The 23,189-nt window shown below is 41.6% G+C and overlaps 1 protein-coding gene across 4 annotated transcripts in view; it reads left to right on the forward strand.

Moving 5' to 3' along the window:
- Window positions 1–23,189, forward strand: part of scaf8 (SR-related CTD-associated factor 8) — a 333,661-nt gene that overhangs the window by 97,090 nt on the left and 213,382 nt on the right. For all 4 annotated transcript variants that reach the window (XR_010963680.1, XR_010963681.1, XM_067989093.1 and 1 more), the window contains exons 4-5: window positions 6,260–6,421; window positions 19,658–19,814. Coding sequence is in view for 2 of the 4 variants with exons in the window: in XM_067989093.1 (XP_067845194.1) it covers window positions 6,260–6,421; window positions 19,658–19,814 (319 nt within the window). In the remaining 2 variants the exon portion in view is untranslated. The remainder of the gene's footprint in view (window positions 1–6,259; window positions 6,422–19,657; window positions 19,815–23,189) is intronic.

The raw sequence follows: 23,189 nt of genomic DNA on the forward strand, positions 1-23,189 counted from the left end.
GAGGGGTTTGAAATCCCACAAACTGTGAGAGATATAAAGAACAGCAATGGGATAAATGGGATACTGAGAAAGTGATAAGAGCTGCAAAAAGGAAATACGAGAAAAGATTTGAGAGGTTTATCAAGGACAACATTAAAGGTTTTTCCAAATATATTAAGAGAAAGAGAGTGGCTAAGAGTAATGTGGTTCCCTTAATGACTGATGCAGGTGATATTGTAATTAAAAATAAGGAAATGGCAGACTTGTTAAATACTTTGCATTGGTCTTCACAGTAGAGGATGAGGATGAAGTACCAGAGATAGGAGAAAAACTAAAAATAAATCAAGGTGAGGAACTTACTAGATTCAGTATAAGTTTTTAAAAAATGGTAATGGAAAAATAATGAGACTAAAGGTAGGCAAATCTCCAGGACCTGATGGTTTCCACCCCAGGGTATTAAAAGAAGTAGATGAGGAAATTGTAGATGTTTTAGTCATGATCTCCCAAAACTCTTGATTCAGAAATTGTCCCCTTGGTTTGGAAAATTGCCACTGTCACTCCATTATTTAAGAAGGGTAGGAGAGATAAACTAGGAAATTATAGGCCTATTAGTCTTAACATCTGTTATGGGGAAGTTACTAGAATCTGTTATTAGGAACAGAGTGTCTGAGCACTTGGACAAAAAAGAACTGATCAGAGAGAGCCAGCATGGATTTGTAAAGGGTAAATCATTTCTAACGAAGCTGGTTGAATTTTTTGAAGAGCTAATTAGTGTGATAGATAAGTCCATAGATAGTGTCTATGGATGTTATTTCTGTGGACTTCCAGATGGCATTCAATATGGTTTCACGTAAGAGACTGTTCACAAAAATGAGAGCGTGTAGAATTGGAGGCAACCTATCGACATGGCTAGGGAATTGGTTCGGAGATAGGAGACAAGAGAGTAGGGATAATGGATACAAATTGGCAGGATGACTCGTGGTGACCTTCAGGGATCTGTACTGGGGCCTCATATTTTCACCATATTTATAATTCACTTAGATGAAGAAATAGAGAGCCGCATATCCAAGTTTACTGGTGACACCAAGTTAGATGGCACAGTAAATAGTGTAGATTGGAGCAGAAAGTTGCAAAGGGACATTAATGGTTTAAGCAAGTGGACAGAACTGTGGCATTTGCAGTGAAGTGTGAGGTCATCCACTTTGGACCTAAGGAAGAAAGATCAGAGTATTTTCTAAACAGTAAGAAGCTTAGGAACTGTGGAAGAGCAGAGAGATCTAGGCGTCCAAGTACAGAAATCACAAAGATAATGGATAGGTATAAAAAATAATTTAAAAGGCTAATAGAATGTTGGTCTTTCTTGCGAGGGCGCTGGAATACTAGGGGTAGAAGTTATGTTACAGTTATATGAAGGACCGGTTAGACCCCATTTAGTGTACATTGTTGAGTTCTGGGCACGGTACCTTAGGAAGGATATATTGGCCTTGGAGGGGGTGCAGTGCAGATTCATGAGAATGATGCCAGGGGTAACAGGGTTAAATTAAGATGACATATTGCATAGACTAGGCTTGTATTCCCTTGAGTATAGAACATTAAGAGTTGAACTAATTGAGGTGTTTAAGATGATTAAAGGAGTTGATAGGGTAGATTGAGAGAAACTGTTTCATCTGGTGGGGGAGTCCAGAACAAGGAGGGCATAACCTTAAAATTAGGAATTGTAAACAATTTTACAACACCAAGTTATAGTCCAACAATTTTATTTTATTAAAATTAGGAAGCACTTCTTCACACACAGGGTAGTGGAAATCTGGAACACTCTCGTCCAAAAAGCTGTTTAGGCTAGGTCAGTTTAAAATTTCAAAACTGTGATAGATTTTTGTTGGCCGGAGTATTAAGTGTTACGGAACCAAGGCAGGTAGATGGAGTTTAGATAATCAGCCATGATCTAATTGAATGATGGAACAAGCTTGAGGTGCTGAATTGGCTATTCCTGTTCCTATGACTGCATGTAGACCTGGTTTTCCTGAATGCAGCTAATCCAGCTGCCTCGCGGCAAATCAGTTTAGTAAAGGAGGTATCAACAGGTGCTAGGCTCTTTGCATAAGCAAATAGGCCTGGACGCATGTTTTGATGCTTATACCAGCATACATCTTCTGGTTCATAATGTGTGCGTGCATGCTGACTGCAGTGTTGAACACGTTAGCGCCCATTTTATGCCTGTAAAACGGGCGAGACATCATTGAATTTCTAGGCCTATGAATTAAATTGGCAGTGAACAATAGCAAAAAAAAAGTGCACCAATCAAATTCCACCCCCCCCAAAAAAAATTGTAAATCCTTTTGCCCACCAATACGGGTTTGCCATTAGATCAAACACTAACTTATGGAAATAAGGTTTATAATGCAAAAAAAATTACAAAAGTTAAAAGCAAATGGTTACATTTTCCTACACAATTAAGATTTTCTGTGTTAGATATGGCTGTAATAATGTTTTTCGTGAGAATGCCCATCTTACAATCCTGAGCCTTACAGGTGTTCAGACCCATCTCTTTTATCAGAAGAGACTCTGGCTATCAGCCTGCAGCTCACAATATGCCATATTGCCTACATCTTTGAGATTTTTATGATTGACAGCAAGTTCAGAGCATGCCAGCCCTTAACTGCATTGCCAGTCATGCCCCCTCAAATAGAAAATTACACGGAACAAAAATTCTCAGACAGTTTTTAGGAGTAACCACAACATGTGTTCATCAGAGCATTGCAAGACATAAATTCTTCAACTTTTTCTTGGGGAGCTTTGAAAGCAAAAATCTGTATAAATAGTTGATCACAGTCAGCAAATATAGTGAAAGCGCCATACACATACAACTGTGGGAAAAACTGACAAGTGGGGAACAACTTGGAGCAGGTCTTTTTACCTTGTATTCATTGATGTCCCATGGTTTTCCACATGGCGAGTCAAAACCACTAGTAGCATTTAGATGAAAGGCTTAGAGGTAGAGGGATAATTCAACCATGGCATGCAAACTGAACTCAGTCTCCAGTTTAAAGTCATAATTCCATCTTTATATTTTGACAAAGTGTACAGCACTTTGGAAAGCAGAGAAGTAGAGTAATTGCAGCATAGGAGTTTCTCTGCAATACAGTGGAGGAGATGGGAGACACAAAACTAATGTGCTACAATGCCACGGCATGAGGTATTTACAATGTGACACTTATACATGTGCAATTTCCATTTTGAATATTGACATAGGAATTTATAATAGAAAAGCTCGCACAGGAAGTATGCACAGAAGTAAGATTTTTAATATATAGATCTGTATTCTAAATGGTTACAGAAGTTGCATCTCTTTTATGTTTGTGAATATTAGTTGTTTGGGTTCTGAACCTATCCAGTAGTAACTTGTGGAAGATCTGAATAACATTCAATTTTGGAGCGATATTGTTGAATTTAAAATGATTCACGCTGAGTACTGCTGCAGAAATATTTGGTAAGGAAGGAAAGGTGCAAACAAGAAAAAAATCTAAATTATATTACATTTCTTGGCCTTTGCTAAATAGAAAGTGAAGATAAAAACTAACCCCCCCCCCCCCCCCAAATAGCACAGAGATAAATTTATGTAACACTGGTATGTATTTATCTACCCAGCTGGAGTTGGTAAGAAAAATACTTATCTTTCAGGAAACAACCAAAAAACTTGTTTGACTGTCTTTGGGGAGATCTCTTTCACTGGAAATGCACATTCTGTCTGTCCCCTTGCAACAGTATATCCTGTGATGCCCTGTGAGCAACGACACCATACAATTATGCACACTTACTTGAAGCAATCTACTTTCAATGTCTGAAATGTGAATGACTCAAAATGTAGTTCTCAGTCCTTTGCTTTTGTGCCACAGGCAGAAACAAGTTAAATATCTCACTTTTCAGGCACTTATAAGCAACTTAATCATGCCAATTTGTTAACATATTGATCAGCAGGGATCCCTCAGAAAGGGATCAATTTGGAACGTGCAATATTGAGCAATCAGATTGCTTATAATTCTGACTGGCTAAGTAACTATAGCCCTATAAATAACATTCTATATTTAAAATTAAACATATTATATTTAATATATATATTTAACAAAGGGAAGAGCCGTGGCTCAGTCTCTGAGTCAGAAGATTGTGGGTTCAAGTCCCACTCCAGAGATTTGAGCACCAAATCTTGGCTGACATCCAGTGCAGTACTGAGAGAGTGCTGCACTGTGGGAGATGCTATCTTCCAGATGCGACTTTAAACCGAGGCTTCGTTGGCTGTAAAGCACTTTGGAACGTCGTGAAAGGTGTTATATAAATGCAAGTCTTTCTTTTATAAAAAACCTAAAAATGTAAGTTTTCCCTAAAATTATTAGATCTGAATGCTATTGTTTCCAGGAGCCTTTCTGTGCCTTGGAGGTCAAGGACTCACTTTTTCTACTGGCTTGCAGCTTCATTTATTTTCCTGTATTTTCTTTCCTTTCTGTCAACACGGATGTGCAGCCATGACATCTAATCTTTTCACCATATTTTTAAATAACTTAGACTCTTGATCTTGTTGCTCCACAATGCCTGTATTCTGCATTTTTGGTTTTGGGTTTTCCCCTGTTGTGATAAGGCACTTTCATTTAACTTATTTATTTCAGAAGTTTTTTTTCTTACCCAGTTTAAAATTGGGCTCAATTATTCACGTGTTCCTATTGTTTAATAAAATGTAGACACAGGAAACAAATGCAAACAAATAATAAACACCAAGATGACAAAGGATAGTAAGATTAAAAAGAGAGAAAAAGGGGAAAGAGAGGAGCAAGGAAAAAAAGTACGGAACCCCTAACCTGAAAACATTGTGTATAGCACACGTATTCAGAGACGCATAGATATAGTGATAGGTTATGAACTACCCATGAGCAATGCTATGGGAAATCTATAATTATATATAGAATGAATTAATTTTAAAGCTGTAATGTCCCATAGTAGTCAAACTTAAAAAATATTGTCATGTATAAATACTTCACAAACAGTAAAATTTGCCAAAATCTGTTTTCTTCTGTTTGGATGTCCATAATTTATCTACATTAATAACCTAAGATATACTTTTTCCCTTGCTCCTTTCCCTTTTTTTTCTCTCTTTTTATCTTATTATCCTTTTCTGTCATGTTGGTGCTTACCATTTATGTCTTGTCAATCATCCTGACTCTCAGCCACAAGATAAACAGACATCACATGGCTTTGTAGAGTTGGCTGCCGATAATGGCTGAGCTATTACATTTAAGATGTTGTTATACTTTATTATTCCTACACATCGTTCTTATGCTGAGAGAAAAGGCAGGCACGTTGCCGGTAAAACCTTCAACCAGCTGCTAAAATGGTATATTGACTCATTACTTGATTCTTCCCTCCTCTGAGAGGGTGCATAGCTTTAGCTTAGCACTTTCCCTTGAAGTTCACCCTATGGGGAATTGTGGCTTCATTCTGTGGCACAGCAAGTTATGCAGCAACCTGTTGTCACTTGACTGCCATATCACTGTGTTCTGCAAATCAAAGTATTAGGTAGTGGTAGTTTTTTCATCAGTGACTCCAATTACTATATATTGATGTTTTGAGAAAGGAGTATAACATTTTTGAACAGTTACTGCAGTAATATATGCATTTTGTTACTCTGGAATGATATCAAATCACTTATATGGTATAATTTTTTTTTGGTGCATGAAAAGATTCCATATACTGGAGAACAAAATGCTGATGACGTGATCAGCTGCAGCACCTAACTATGTGGAATATTTTTGGTCTTCAATGTAGAAGCCTGAAAGACAGTTTTTAAAAACTTTTCTACTTTAATTTACTTTGTTCTATTCATTTGCTATTGAAGTGTTACTATTTTTTAAAGAACAGTCTTCGGTTTAAATAACATTTTTTTTTTCTTCATTATTAAATTCTCCAGCCAAGAAGACTGAGAGACGATTTGCTCTGAAGGGTTTTCTACTTTTAAGTTGCCTATGGGAAGCTATACAGTTGGCCTGCAGTGATTTGATTTCTGATTTTTGCTCCGTATAGGAAAGCCCTCGACCTAAGGTAGCATCTAACCTGGGTGATACAAACAGGTTGACAGCATGCCATGTGGGGAATTGTGGCCATAAACCCACATTTTGCCACTCTTGACTTTTCTAGTGTATTAATCAGTGTTGCAGATAACTGTAAAGTTCCAAAGTAAATTGGACATCATCTTATTGAAGTACTTCATTTGTATTTAAATATATATTCACAGTGTAAACCAGAATACAAAGTCCCAGGGCTGTATGTTATCGACTCAATTGTGCGTCAGTCTCGTCATCAGTTTGGTCCAGAAAAGGATGTGTTTGCTCCCAGATTTTGCAAGAACATCAATACAACTTTCCAGAACTTGTACAAATGTCCTGCTGATGACAAGGTATGTGGTTTCCCTACAGCCTGTTTAATGTATGCTGATTCAATACTTTAACAAAATAGTTTGATCCTTTTTAGAGAGGGCATATTATTGGCTTCTGAATTTAATGACGCTAGCTTGACTCGTCCTGATTTTTTTTTAACTGACCCACACCAGCTGATCCATTTATTTATCAAATACAGCCCAGTAGCTGTAACCTGGGTAATTTAGAATTTGAATCCCAGTTTTGATCAATCTTTGAATTTGCTTCGCATAATTTAATTGAATTTTACTATTTTTCAACTGGGTTCCTGATTAGAGCACCCCAACTTGGTGAAAGATGAATATGAAAAGTGGAGAACTGGCAGTGACATAAATTGTGGGCCTCTGACCAGATGATGACAGAATGGTACTGACAATGGTGCTGATGTCTGCAGGCAAATTACAATTATTTAAAGGTGGGAAGGATGGCAGAAAACAACTGTTTATACTTTTATTTTTAAAACAATCAGAAGTAGCAGATTAGAGAAAATAGACTCTTTTGCAGTAAAGTATACATAGAATGATAGTATACATTGCTGTTTTTTCATGCGTATTATCAAGATAAATATTGAGAAAATGGTAATGAGTTTATTCATATGGCTCAGTAATAGTCTGCTGGACGAGACATCAGAGAAGTGTTCTTAAACAGAACAACTTTCAATAATTCACTGTACATTATGTGGTCTAAAATCCAGTTCAATTTGGATCTTTGCACATAGTAACTTAGTTAAAATCTATAACTATTTCTTTCAGGATAGACGCTAATGTTCACCCTTTTTAATTCAAGAAAAATGGTTCTCGGTGCAGCAGTGCTTCTGGGCTGTGATATAGTGCTGGTTATCCCCCCAAAAATTGGCATAAGCTATATATTCATTTTTTTAAATTATACTTTTAGTAAGGCCATTACTGGTTTCCCCCCCTTTTCCGTGCTTACTGTGCAGTATACCATCTGCACCTTTGAAGGAAAGTGACCCGTCTGCTTCTAGACTTCTGCCAGTGCCACTCTGAACTGGTGGTGAGATGTGGTAGAGAGTCTGGGGTTGGTACTCCTGATTTCTCCTCACAGTGGGAAACCTTTTAACTGCCAGTTGCTGCTTCTCCATAACTCTGCAGTTGTGATTGGCAACTTGACAGTATTGGGATCACAAGCATGAACCAACATTCCATGACCGAATGCAATATGCTGTTAAGATAACAATCCCTTAATTAGTGTACATTTTTACACAGTTATTTTAGGTATTTACTGAAAACAATTTTTTCTATATATTGGATAAATCTAATAATCATGGTACTTTTTTTGTGATCAAACCTGGGCTCTTCCTGATCTGCGCCTTATTACTGCACCCGGTGGTGCATTTATCCATTGAGCCATTGGATGAGCTCTAATTGTACTCCATTTCTCAGAAGTACCTTTAAAATTATTTGGAATTGTGACAGTTGGGGAGAGGGAAGAGAACACACACACACACACACACACCACCAGTGCTGTGCACTGTTCCCTAACTAAGAAACGCACAATCTTCTTGCAAGCCTCCCCCAATGCTGCTTTTGAGCCTACTGTTAGGAAGCTTTCCTCTCCATCCCTCCAGGAAACCCCTAATCTTTGCTTGGTATCTTTGATGATGGGATGTTTGAAAGTAGAAACGTGGAGAATAATGGGAGCAAACCCTTAGGTTTTACCATTGTATGGCATATTATGTTATAATACTAATATATTGTGCCACCCCTAGTTTTACTGTTCTTTAAATAAATAACAACGGACTGAGTTAACTAATAAAATTATTTTAAAAAAACACTAGTGAAATACATCATATGTATAAGGATCTGCTTTATATAACTATTTCTATTATAAGGTGACTGGATCTTGGTTCAGGTATTTTTACACTGTATTGTGTAACAGTGGCTTTTACCTTACTACAAGGTGCCAAAAACCTGTTTCCTGAGGTTAGAATGTACCAATGCAACAGGATTAATTTTCTTGGTTTGCGTCTTTATATGAAGCCATAGTGGTCCGTCACTTCAAGTTGTGATCTGATTTCCCTTTTGACTGTCTTCCTGCTGCCTACATTTAGAATTAATTGACAACTGAAGCTCTAGTGTAAATATTCACATCCTACAAGATGGCAATCCTTAAAGCCCTATAATTTCATGATTGAATCATAGAAGTTACAGCACAGCAGACTGCCATTTGGCCCATTACACCAGTGTTAGCTCCTCAACTGGAGATATCTACCCTAAAACAAAAGCAAAATAGTGTAGATGCTGGAAATCTGAAATAAAAACAGAAAATGCTGGAATCATTCAGCAGGTCAGGCAGCATCTGTGGAGAGAGAAACAAGAATCAACATTTCAGGTTGATGTTGAGATCTGATGAAATGTCATCGATCTGAAACGTTAACTCTGCCTCTCTCTGCACAGATGCTGCCTCTCCACTGTAATATCATTTACATGTTTTTTCTCCTATCCTCTAATATAGTTTCTTTTCAAACAGCTTACCAGTTCCATTTCAGATGTTACAATCTCTGCCTCGATAGCCACTTGTGGTGAAGCATTCCATGTTGTAATAATCCTCTGCGGGAAAAAAAAATTCTTCTAACTTTTTCCTGCAGTCTTGTAATTCTCAGTCATCTGGTTCACTAATGTCCTTTAGGGAAGGAAACCTGCCGTCCTTACCCAGTCTGGCCTATATGTGACTCCAGACCCACAGCAATGTGGTTGATTCTTAATCGCCACCTGAAATGGCTTAGCAAGTCACTCAGTTGTACAATCTTGCTACAAAAAGTCATAATAAAAATAAAACCAGATGGACCACCCGGCATCGGACCACTAGACACCGGACACGACAAAGGCAAATCAAGCCCAATCGACCCTGCAAAGTCCTCCTCAATAACACCTGGGGACTTGTGCCAAAATTGGGAGAGCTGTCCCACAGACTAGTCAAGCAACAGCCTGACATAGCCATACTCACAGAATCATACCTTTCAGCCAACGTCCCAGACTCTTTCATGACCATCCTTGAGTATGTCCTGTCCCACCGGCAGGACAGACCCACCAGAGATGGCGGTACAGTGATATACAGTCAGGAGGGAGTGGCCCTGGGAGTCCTCAACATTGACTCTGGACCCCATGAAATCTCACGGCATCAGGTCAAACATGGGCAAGGAAACCTCCTGCTGATTACCACCTACTGCCCTCCCTCATCTGATGAATCAGTCCTCCTCCATGTTGAGCACCACTTGGAAGAAGTACTGAGAGTAGCAAGAGCACAGAATGTACTCTGGGTGGGGGACTTCAATGTCCATCACCAAGAGTGGCTCGGTAGCGCCACCACTGACTGAGCTAGCCGAGTCCTGAAGGACGTAGCTGCCAGACTGGGCCTGCGGCAGGTGGTGAGAGAACCAACAGGAGGGAAAAACCTAATTGACCTTGTCCCCAATCTACCTGTCGCAGATACATCTGTCCATGACAGTATTGGTACGAGTGACCATCGCACAATCCAACGTGTTGTGTGGCACTACCACCGTGCTAAATGGCATAGATTCAGAACAGAACTAGCAACTCAAAACTGGGCATCCATGAGGCACTGTGGACCATCAGCAGCAGCAGAATTGTATTCCAGCACAATCTGTAACCTCATGGCCTGGCATATTCCTCACGCTACCATTACCAACAAGCCTGGGGATCAACCCTGGTTCAATGAGGAGTGTAGAAGAGCATGCCAGGAGCAGCACCAGGCGTACCTAAAAATGAGGTGCTACCCTGGTGAAGCTACAACACAGGACTACATGCATGCTAAACAACGGAAGCAACATGCTATAGGCAGAGCTAAGCAATTCAACAACCAACAGATCAGATCAAAGCTCTGCAGTCCTGCCACATCCAGTCGTGAATGGTGATGGACAATTAAAAACTAAAGGGAGGAGCAGGCTCTGAAAACATCCCCAAGCTCAATGATGGCAGAGTCCAGCATGTGAGTACAAAAGACAAGGCTGAAGTATTTGCAACCATCTTCAGCCAGAAGTGCCGAGTGGACGATCCATCTCTGCCTCCTCCCGATATCCCCACCATCTCAGAAGCCAGTCTTCAGCCAATTCAATTCACTCCACGTGATATCAAAAAACGGCTGGCTGAGTGCACTGGATATAACAAAGGCTAAGGGCCCCGACAACATCCCGGCTGTAGTGCTGAAGACTTGTCCTCCAGAACTAGCCACGCCTCTTGCCAAGCTGTTCCAGTACAGCTACAACACTGGCATCTACCCGACAATGTGGAAAATTGCCCAGGTGTGTCCTGTCCTCGAAAAGCAGGACAAATCCAATCCGGCCAATTACTGCCCTGTCAGAGTACTCTCAATCGTCAGCAGAGTGATGGAAAGTGTCGTCGCCAGTGCTATCAAATGGCACTTACTCACCAATAACCTGCTCACCGATGCTCAGTTTGGATTCTGCCAGGACCACTCGGCTCCAGACCTCATTACACCTTGGTCCAAACCTGGCCAAAAGAGCTGAATTCCAGAGGTGAGGTGAGAGTGACTGCCCTTGATATCAAGACAACGTTTGACCGAGTGTTGCACCAAGGAGCCCTAGTAAAATTGAAGTCAATGGGAATCGGGGAAAATTCTCCAGTGGCTGGAGGAAGATGGTACTGGTTGTTGGAGGCCAATCATCTCAGCCCCAGGACATTGCTGCAGGAGTTCCTCAGGGCAGTGTCCTAGGCACAACCATCTTCAGCTGCTTCATCAATCACCTTCCCTCCATCATAAGGTCAGAAATGGGGATGTTCGCTGGTGATTGCACAGTGTTCTGTTTCATTCCGCTTTTTAAGAAAGGAGAGAGAGGGAAACCGGGGAATTATAGACCAGTTAGACTAACATCTGTTGTGGGGAAAATGCTGGAGTCTATAATTAAGGATAGGGTGACTAACTGAAAATTCTGGAGGTGTTCAATCAGAGAGAGCCAGCATGGATTTGTGAAAGGTAGGTCGTGCCTGACAAACTTGATTGAATTTTTTGAAGAGGTGACTAAATTAGTGGACAGGGGAATGTCAATGGATGTTATTTATATGGACTTCCAGAAGGCATTTGATAAGGTCCCACATAAGAGACTGTTAGCTAAGATAGAAGCCGATGGAATCGAAGGAAAAGTACGGACTTGGTTAGGAAATTGGCTGAGCGAAAGGCGACAGAGAAGGGATAATGGGTAGGTACTCACATTGGCAGGATGTGACTAGTGGAGTCCCGCAGGGATCTGTCTTGGGGCCTCAATTATTCACAGTATTTGTTAACGACTTAGATGAAGGCATAGAAAGTCTCATATCTAAGTTTGCTGATAACACAAAGATTGGTGGCATTGTAAGCAGTGTCGATGAAAACATAAAATTACAAAGGGGTATTGATATGAATGGTAGGTGAATGGGCAAAACTGTAGCAAATGGAATTTAATGCAGACAAATGTGAGGTCATCTTCTTTGGATCAAAAAAGGATAGAACAGGGTACTTTCTAAATGGTAAAAAGTTAAAAACAGTGGATGTCCAAAGGGACTTCGGGGTTCAGGTACATAGATCATTGAAGTGTCATGAACAGGTGCAGAAAATAATCAATAAGGCTAATGGAATGCTGGCCCTTATATCTAGAGGACTAGAGTACAAGGGGGCAGAAGTTATGCTGCAACTATACAAAACCCTGGTTAGACCGCACCTGGAGTAATGTGAGCAGTTCTGGGCACTGCACCTTCGGAAGGACATATTGGCCTTGGAGGGAGTGCAGCGTAGGTTTATTAGAATGATACCCAGACTTCAAGGGTTAAGTTACGAGGAGAGATTACACAAATTGGGGTTGTATTCTCTAGAGTTTCGAAGGTTAAGGGGTGATCTGATTGAAGTTTATAAGATATTAAGGGGAACAGATAGGGTGGATAGAGAGAAACTATTTCCGCTGGTTGGGGATTCTAGGAGTAGGGGGCACAGTCTAAAAATTAGAGCCAGACCTTTCAGGAGCGAGATTAGAAAACATTTCTACACACAAAGGGTGGTAGAAGTTTGGAACTCTCTTCCGCAAATGGCAATTGATACTAGCTCAATTGCTAAATTTAATTGTGAGATAGATAGCTTTTTGGCAACCAAAGGCATTAAGGGATGTGGGCCAAAGGCAGGTATATGGAGTTAGATCACAGATCAGCCTTGATCTTATCAAATGGCAGAGCAGGCATGAGGGGCTGAATGGCCTACTCATGTTCCTATGTTCCTATTCGCAACCACTCAGATAATTAAGCAGTCCGTGCCCACATGCAGCAAGACCTGGCAACATCCAGGCTTGGGCTGATAAATAGCAAGTAACATTTGCGCCAGACAAGTGCCATGCAATGACCATCTCCAACAAAAGAGAGTCTAACCACCTGCCCTTGACATTCAACAGCATTACCATCGCCGAATTCCCCACCATCAACATCCTGGGGGTCACCATTGACCAGAAAGTTAACTGGAACTAGCCACATAAATACTGTGGCTACAAGAGCAGGTCAGAGGCTGGGTATTCTGCGGTGAGTGACTCCCCAAAGCCTTTCCACCATCTACAGGGCACAAGTCAGGAGTGTGCTGGAATACTGTCCTCTTGCCTGGATGAGTGCAGCTCCAACAACATTCAAGAAGCTTGATACCATCCAGGACAAAGCAGCCTGCTTGATTGGCACCTCATCCACCACCCTAAACGTTCACTCCCTACACCACCTGCGCACCGTGGCTGCAGTGCGTACCATCCACAGGATGCACTGCAGCAACTCGCCAAGTTTTCTTCGACAGCACCTCCCAAACCCGCGACCTCTACCACTTCGAAGGACAAGGGCAGCAGGCACATGGGAACAACACCACCTGCACATTCCCCTCCAAGTCACACACCATCCTGACTTGGAAATATATCGCCATTCCTTCTTCATCGCTGGGTCAAAATCCTGGAACTCCCTACTTAACAGCACTGTGGGAGAACCTTCACCACACGGATTGCAGCGGTTCAAGAAGGCAGCTCACCGCCACCTTCTGAAGGGCAATTGGGGATGGGCAATAAATGCTGGCCTTGCCAATGACGCCCACGTCCCATGAATGAATTTTAAAAAGTCTATGCCCCCTTGTTACTGTTTCGCGAACAGTTGAAACAAATCTTTCACTGTTCCTATCAAAACCTTTCAAAATTTTGAAAATTTCTATTGGATTCCTTCTTTAACTTCTCTGTTCCCATAAAAGAGGTCCCTAATTTTTGGAGCCATTTATAGTGCAATCATGGCAAATTAGTGCTTTAATTGTAAAGAAGGGCTGAAGATTTGGAAGCATCAGCCTAAATGTGAGTGTTCTACTCAAAAGATCCTTGTTACTTGGGAAGGTACTAACTACTATGTGCTTGATGTGAGAATGCAACAGACTACACTATTAGAAAAGTAACACATAACTTTCAAATGTTCCGTTTTAATTGAGATAACCTGACATTACGCAGCACCACTGAAAAAAATAGCAAAGGTGGCTCAAGACTTAAAAGCCAGCAAAGTAGCTGATCTCTTGGGTTATAGAGAAACTTACTCCTGCCCCAATGCTCACTCAGAGTCCATCCTTTCACCACATTGCAGGTTGAACGGGATATAATAGCAGTGTCTCTAGTCGGGCCAGTTCTGTATAATAGTAGAGATCACTTTTGAAAAAGTAGGGTTCTCTTTATCAAAAGTCAAGACAGCATCTTCGTAACAGAAAGTCCACTATAAAGTGCGATTTGATGCAGCAACACAAGTGTAAAAAAATTCTAAAGATTATAAATGTGTGCATATTAACTTGATCAAGGGCAGATTGCAGAAATGTTTCATGTAATTCTGTTTTACTATTGTATGATCTCATTTCCTTTTGTCAGGAAGTTCAGCAGGACTTTTCCTGCAGTCCATAGTTAAAATTAAGGAGAGAAACGATATAGTTGTTTTGCTTGTGTGGAATCATATCTTGCATGTGACAAGTTTGTCATGATGAGACTGGTTGAATATAAACAGATGGCTGGAGTGAAAGATTGCAAAAGTGCCTCTTGTAGGTGACTCGGGTTGCAATCTGAATTCTCAATCATAGGTGGCTTAGGTGCAGAATTTAATGATCCTTCCTTTGCATTCAGTTTATGTCCCTGCACAAAGACTTGAGGCTCCCTAAATAATTTCATCTGTGGGGACAAATCAAATGTACTTTTTACTCTTCCCCTTCCTTGATTTCAGCCACTCTATTGGATCACTGTAAAAAACCTGTCAATATCCTGAGTGGAGGAAATAAGCAAAAATGTATGAAGTAAACAGACCAATTAATTACACAAAACTCTTGAGTCTACCCTGATCAAGCTAATATGTACACTTTTAAAATTACCAATACAAGTTATAAAGTCTAATCACCTGAGGCCAGTAAATACTTTTTATTTTCTTAAACAAGAATGAGCAAGAAGGGAGAAGTATGTCTTTCAGTAGGCTCCTTTCGGCACTGAAAATTGAAGCTTTCAAACAATGTTCCTGACTTCTGCATTCCTTTCCACCCACACCCAACGACTCCTTTTGATATATACAATGCCCGCATTACTTCCCTGCTGGGAATCTAGGGTCCATGGACAGCAGTCTGAAGGTAAATCCCAGTGGGGGTTAGAGTTTAGAACAAGAATATCAAACTCAATTTACATGATTGCCTGCTCCAGCAGCCTGGCACTTGGAGTGGGCCACATTCAGCAGAAGTTATTGGGGTAGAAATTAGTATGTTTTTTGGGCATAAAACAGGTGCAGTGTGTACCAATTTCTTGGTGCGAGGTCCTGCACCTAATCCCCCCATGGCGGTATATTAAATCCCATTTATATAAAAACATATTGGTCCTCACTTTTTAGGCATACCTGGCGACTGCCTGAAATCAGCATTGGATCAATTTAAATATGCAAAGTTGGGTCCTGCACCTGTTTCAGGATCATTCTGTGAAATGCGTGAAAAACTAGGTGGAGTATGTGCTATGCTAGCTCCAACTAGTTTTTTTCAGTTCTACAATGGTCCTTAAAAGAGACTGCTGGAGACCGCTGGAGAAATGGTAGGGAAAGTATTTTTTTACATCCCTTTCTGTGGAGCGTGGAGGAACAGGAATATGCCTCTCAGCTCCACAGCACTACTGTGGGCCACTGTTGGCCCGTACTCAGCCTTCCTGCATCTCACTCTTCCGTGTATTGGAGTTTGTGGTGTAAAATCAGGGCGTGCAGCTCCCTGCGCACAGTGAGAATCCTCAGTCTCTTCTCCCTTGTTCTCCATTCGCCCACCCGTGATAACGATCTGTTTACCCCACAGTGAGTCCCCTTTTGATGCAGGAGGCAGTCACAACCCTTAGGTTAGGTAGTAGTTTAGTTTCGTTCAGTGGTCGGGGCAGGAGGGTGTGACTGCGAGTCAGGCAGGTATGGGACCCAGGATGTCGTGATTGAGGAGCCTCAGCCCTTGACCTTGTCCAACAGGTATGAGGTACTTTCTATCTGTACGGATAAGAACAAGGGCTGCAGGGATGATGGGCATACTGACCACGGCGCTGGAGGTCATTCAAGTGAGGGAAAATGGAATGTGGTAATGGTAGGGGATAGTATAGTCAGGGGGATAGACACTTCTCTGCAGCCGTGTCCGAGAGTCCTGAAGGCTGGATTGCCTGCCCGGTGCCAGGGTTAAGGATATCTCCTCGCGGCTGGAAAAGAACTTGGAGCATGAGGTGGAGGATCCAGTTGTCGTGGTCCACGTAGGAACCTATGACATAGGTGGAACTAAGAATGAGGTTCTGCTAAGACTGAGGAGCTAGGGTCTAAATTAATAAGCAGAACCTCAAAGGTGGGAATCTCTGGATTACTACCTGAGCCACACACAAATTGGCATAGGGTCAAACAGATCAGAGAACTAAATGTGTGGCTCAAAGAGTGGTTTTGATTCATGAGGCACTGGCCCCAATACTGGGGAAAGAGGGAGCTGTTTTATGTTCTACGCAAAAGTTTGTTACGCAAGCTAAGGGCTCATGGAGTTCGGGATAATATATTAGTAAGGATAGAGGATTGGTTAATGAACAGAAAACAGAGGGTAGGGATAAGTGGGTCATTTTCAGGTTGGCAGGCTGTAACTAGTGGAGTGCCGCAAGGATCAGTGCTTGGGCCTCAGCTATTTACAATCTATATTAATGACTTAGATGAAGGGACTGAGTGTAATGTATCCAAGTTTGCTGACGATAGAAAGCTAGGTGGGAAAATAAGCTGTGAGGAGGACAGAGTCTAAAAAGGGATATAGACAGGTTAGGTGAGTGGGCAAGAAGGTGGCAGATGGAATATAATGTGGGGAAATGTAAGGTTATTCACTTTGGTAGGAAGAATAGAAAAACAGAATATTTTTTAAATGGTGAGAAACTATTAAATGTTGGTGTTCAGAAACTTGGATGTCCCTGTTCAAGAAACACAAAAAGTTAGCTGCAGGTACTGCAAGCAGTAATGAAGGCAAATGGTATGTTGGCCTTTATTGCAAGGGGGCTGGAGTACAAGAGTAAGGAAGTCTTACTACAATTGTACAGGGCTTTGGTGAGACCTCTCCTGGAGTACTGTGTACAGTTTTGGTCTCCTTATCTAAGGAAGGATATATTTGCCTTAGAGGCGGTGCAACGAAGGCTCACTAGATTGATTCCTGGGATGAGAGGGTTGTCCTATGAGGGGAGATTGTGTAGAATGGGCCTATACTCTCTGGAGTTTAGAAGAATGAGAGGTGCTCTCATTGAAACATACAAGATTCTGAGGTGGCTTGACAGAGTAGATGCTGAGAGATTTATTCCCATGGCTGGAGAGCCTAGAACTAAGGGGCATAGTCTCAGGATAAGGGGTCGGCCATTTAAGACTGAGATAAGGAGGAATTTCTTCACTCAGTGGATTGTGAAAAGTGGAGTTGAGGTCAAAGATGAGCCATGATCTTATTGAATGGCGGAACAGGCTCGATGGGCTGTATGGCCTACTCCTGCTCCTATTTCTTATGTTCACTCACCCCTTTACTAGCTGCTCCTGTTCACCATGTTGCTGCTGCTGCTCCTGGCTCTGCAGGAAATGCTGGGCCCCACCCCATTCCAGTCCTCTTTCCCCTGACCCAACCCACTGTCTTCCTGCACCCCCATCTCCGACCCAACCCCAGTCCCCTGTTACTCCCTTCCCTGCCCCGAGATTCAATCTCTGGACTCCCTGTCCTGTCCCAATCTCCCGATTCCAACCTCCTGCACCCTAATCTGTTCACCCTTCTAGCTCAGCCCTGCACCTCACCCCTCTCTTTTCCGGTCATCCAGGAGCCAGTTCTCCATGCCAACAGTGGGTGACGGTACAGATGCAGGGGTGAGTTGCTACAGCGTGATGTTTAAGGGGCACTGTTCTCCCAGGAGACTTGACATAGGACACCGCAGGCCAGATGGAACTGTCCCGTGGGTCATATGTTTGACACCCCTGGTTTAGAACTTCTGGATAAGATAAGATTTTACCATTAAACCTGGTGTCATCACTATTCAGAATGTTTCCCCCATGTCAGTCAGTGATAACAATTTTCAGGTTGGAACACATGCACTTCTACCCCTATCTGTGCAACAGCTGATATGTGCTCCACATTAGGAGTCACATCCTGAACCTCTTGAGAGAGATTAGGCTTGATTTTGGATGGCGAGGAATTTCAGCTACAGCTGGTGCAGGATCTATCCCTTCAGGAGGTAATTTTCAGACCATGAGAGTTGTGATATTGCTGTCACAAGAAAGGTTTTCGGTCACTCCAACAACAACTTGCATTTATATGGTGCCTTTAACGTAGTAAAATGTCCCAAGGTGCTTCACAGGAGCGATTTTCAAACAAAATTTGATACCGAGCCACATGAGATATTAGGACAAGCTTGGTCAAAGAGGTTTTCAGGAGCATCTTGAAGGAGAAGGGAGAGGTAGAGGTTTATGGAGGGAATTCCAGAGCTACCTATTGGACCTCTTTGATCAGCATCAGTTGATATTTTAGGATCTGATGCAGATATTCCAAGAGATTTTGTCTTGCAAATGCAGTTAGACCAAGAGCATGCCCTAGTTTAGTGAGACTTCATGTTGCTGCTGTCTCTGTTCATCACCCATTATTTATTTGAATTCCATCTGGGAAACGCCCTATAGTGTACAAATTTTGAAAGATGCTGGCTCTTGTTTGGCAAAGAGAGATAATGATCTTGGTTCGGATGGTGGATCTGCAGTATCTGGTTTGGTGTTTGGATAGACCTGATCTCAGACTCAGATTTTGAGGTTCTTATGCCTTAGGAAATCATAATCCTGAAATGATACTGCCACCTTATATTACTTCATTTGAAACAAAGTGTCATTTGATTGCCGCACAAAACTTTTAACTTTCTACGCATATAGAATCAAAGGTTTCTGCCAGTTCAGACAACTATGGGAACAAAAGCTTGGGTGAACCCATCACGAAATAAAGGTTGGAAAATTGCATAGTAAAAATATTTCTTTGTTACTTCCAAGAAGGATAGAGCAGGAACTGTTGGTGCAGTGCTCACCTCATGATCCAGTGTGCAGAGGCTTTATCTTGTGATTTGATCTAGCAACTGCCTAGAGCAGTTTGTGTGCTACTGCAAAACAGTACTGTCTTGATCTGACAGCATAGAGAGACTCTTACTTTGGTGCCGCAGTGCAAAAGACTTTGTTTTCTCCAACCTCTTGCCCCCCCCCGCCAAAAAAAAATGGCAGTTCCTGTTTATGTGAGGTCATGATGTGGAGATGCCGGTGATGGACTGGGGTGGACAAATGTAAGGAATCTTACAACACCAGGTTATAGTCCAACAAATTTATTTTAAAATCAAAAGCTTTCGGAGATTATCCCCTTTGTCAGGTGACGAAGGGGATAATCTCCGAAAGCTTGTGATTTTAAAATAAATTTGTTGGACTATAACCTGGTGTTGTAAGATTCCTTACATTTATGTGAGGTGGTTAAACCTTGGGAAGAACATGCTTATTATAAGTAACCAATTATCACTGAGGTTTACAACAGATAGAGGACCAGTTATCTATAAGGTGAAATTGCAAAATTAAGTCATTGGTTTCTGTTCATTTTTTTGAAAAGGAATTTGGCTAATATTTCAGTGTATGAAGTAGCTAAGCTGCTGGTGGTTATTAGTGCAGTCTAATGGCTGATCCATATGTGTTTTACAGAGCAAAGTGGTGCGGGTACTGAACCTGTGGCAGAAGAATGGAGTGTTCAAAAGTGAGGTCATACAGCCACTTCTGGATCTGGCAGCAGGGATTCCACCACCCTCTGTTACCCCTGCTATTGCCAGTACTGCAGCGACTGTGAGCAGCAACACACCAGGTAGCAGACTTGCAGCTGCAGCTTCAAAGAACATATAGTGGAATATGAAAATAATTTTGTGTTTGAATCGAATAGAATTTCCCATTTTTGCATTTGCATGCAATTCCTGTCATTTTTTTCATTATGATTTTCTGTGCCTATGTAAACTTGTCAGGCTGTAATTGCACTCTTCTATCAGTAGTGGTGTTGCAGCAGCCCTGGGAGACACGGGTGGGTGAACTTGCAGCCTGACAAGTTTACATGGACAGTGTTCATTTAAAAATATGAACATAGGAATTGATAATGGAAGTGCAAAGTTAGGACACAGTGTATAACTTCCAAAGGGAGACTGAATGAATGCCCTGGTCAAATTATCCCCAGCCCGCTAAACTTCTGAAGACTACACTGTGTCTTGACTCCCTACGTGTAAAGCCCTAGGAGACTGACTGGTATAGAATGTGTGATATAGTCGTCCCCATGAAATTTCTTGTACTTCCATGAGATACTGTAATAATGGATAACAGACAGTAAAAGAAAACGAGGTCCACAGTGAGACGAGTGGAACCAGGCTGTAAGCTGTGCATCAGTATTTCTACTTCAAATTAATACTGACCTGAAACATATTATTTAATTTATGCCTAATGTGTGATAAAATAATGAAGGGAATCTGAGATATGTCTCACTTATCTCATGGTTCCTCTTGTATCCATCTACCTGTTATTTAAAAAAAATGTTATGCCCGCTTTGAGCAATCTCATTGGTCATTAGTGACCAGTACGTTGTCACTTTCCTGTAAGCTCACTGGCTGTAGCTAATCATATGACCAATCTAATTAACATTTCGTTAAGATGACTATAGACTGGTGCTAGTAAAGGCAAGCCAGGTGGAGGGGTGGGGATTTGGTAGGATTCTACTTATCACAGAATCATAGAACGTTATGGCACAGAAGGAAGCCATTCAGCCCATCGTCCCGTGCCAGCCGAAAAAGAGCAATCCAGCTTAATCCCACTTTCCAACACTTGGTCCGTAGCCCTTCAAGTACACATCCAAGTACTTTTTTAATGAGTTGAGGGTTTCTGCCCCTACCGCCCTTTCAGGCAGGGAGTTCCAGACCCCTACCACCCTCTGGGTGAAAACATTTCTCCTCAGCTCTCCTCTATACCTTTCCACCAATTACTTTAAATCTATGCCCCCTGGTCACTGACCCTTCTGCTAAGGGAAATAGGTCCTCCCTATCCACTCTATCTAGCCCCATCATAATTTTATATACCTCAATTAAATCTCCCCTCAGCCTCCTTTGTTCCAAAGAAAACAACCCCAGCCTATCCCATCTTTTCTCATAGCTAAAATTTTCCAGCCCTGGCAACATCCTCGTAAATCTCCTATGTACCCTCTCCAATGAATCACATCTTTCCTGTAATGTGACCAGAACTGTATGCAGTACTAAAGCTGTGGCCTAACCAATGTTTTACACCGTTCAAACGTTACCTCCCTGCTGTTATATTCTATGCCTCAGCTAATAAAGGAAAGTATTACATTTGCCTTTTTAACTACCTTACCGACCTGTCCTGCTACCTTCAGGGATCTGTGGACATGCACTCCAAGGATCCTTTGTTCCTCTACATCTCTCAGTATCTTCCTATTTATTGATGTAAGGAATCTTACAACACCAGGTTATAGTCTAACTGTTTTATTTGAAAATCAAATTGAAAATCAAAAATGTGATTTTCAAATAAAACAGTTGGACTATAACCTGGTGTTGTAAGATTCCTTACATTTGTCAACCCCAGTCCATCACCGGCATCTCCACATCATTCCTATTTATTGTGTACTCCCTTGCCTTGTTTGCCCTCCCCAAATGCATTACCTCACACTTCTCTGGATTGAATTCCATCTGCCACTTTTCTGCCCATCTGACCAGTCCATTGACATCTTCCTGCAGTCTACAGCTTTCCTCCTCACCATCAGCCACAAGGCCAATTTTTGTATCTGCAAACTTCTTGATCAAACCCCCCCAGATTCAAGTCCAAATCATTAATATATACCACAAAAAGCAAGGAACCTAGTACTAAGCCTTGCAGGACCCCACTGGAAACAGCCTTCCAGTCGCAGAAACACCTGTGAACCATTACCCTTTGCTTCCTGCCACTTTCCCTTGGATCCCACGTGCTTTTACTTTTTTGACCAGTCTGCCAAGTGGGACCTTGTCAAAAGCCATGCTTCAATCCATGTAGACTACATCAAACGCATTACCCTCATCAACCCTCCTTGTTACCTCCTCAAAAAATTCGATCAAGTTAGTCAGATACGACCTTCCCTTAACAAATTCATGCTGACTGTCCTTGATTAGCCCGTGCCTTTCTTAATGACGATTTATGCTGTCCCTCAAAATTGATTCCAATAATTTGCCCCACCACCGAGGTTAGACTGACTGGCCTGTAATTACTCGGTCTATCTCCTTCTCCCTTTTTGAACAACGGTACAACGTTAGCAGTATGAACAGTATAACGTTAGCTTTATGCAGTAATTGTTGAGCATGTAACCATTTCCATTGTAATTGCTTATTGATTTTGAGCACTGTGATTGTTCTTGGGAGAAGCATGACTGAAAAACCTTCTCTTTCCTTGGTTTGTTGTAACCGTGGCTGCCTGGTAATCATATGACTAATCAGGAATGACATCATAGAGCAATTTCAACTAATTTTTCTTTTTAAAAAAAATCCCTTCGAAGATGTGTTGGGGTCATGTTTAGAAAGCCAATCGTTTGATGATGGCTGCTTTGACCTGGAGCCAGAAACTTGCAAGCCTTTTCCGTCCGGTACAGTTTCCTCACTAAACAGAAATTAAACTCTGACCTGAGGCTCCATTTACTTATCAACAATTAAGTTTTGTGGCCTTAAAAAGACACAATTTCACATCACCAGCAGAATATACTGTTCATTATATGGTGTAATACTTTTGTCCTTATAAGACAACGTATCATACCATTACAATGAGAATCATCACATATTTTTCTCTGAATTTTTTAAAAATGGTGTATGTCCCTTTTGATTAGTTTCATTGGTCAGTAGTGATCATGGGATTATTCCATTCTTGCTTTCTAGTAATCTCATTGGCTGTATTCTAAAATGAATGAAGATAGATGTAGTACAGACATGTGAGCAATGGAATAACAAGAAATATATAATATGCTGGCTGATCTCATGACTAGGCTCGCAATGAGTCGGGCACTTGGTTGGGTTGCAGTAGTGCTTGAGATGGACTGGGGTTGGGGTGTAGGAGTGGTCTTTAGAGTCTAGGAGCTGTGAGGGTGTGTTGGGAGGTTGAGGCACAGGAATAGTCAGGGGTTGGGCTATGGCTGTACTGGACATTTGGAGGAGTGAGAGAGAGAGAGAGA

Source organism: Heptranchias perlo, chromosome 8 (assembly GCF_035084215.1).
Source record: "Heptranchias perlo isolate sHepPer1 chromosome 8, sHepPer1.hap1, whole genome shotgun sequence".
NCBI lineage: Eukaryota > Metazoa > Chordata > Chondrichthyes > Hexanchiformes > Hexanchidae > Heptranchias > Heptranchias perlo.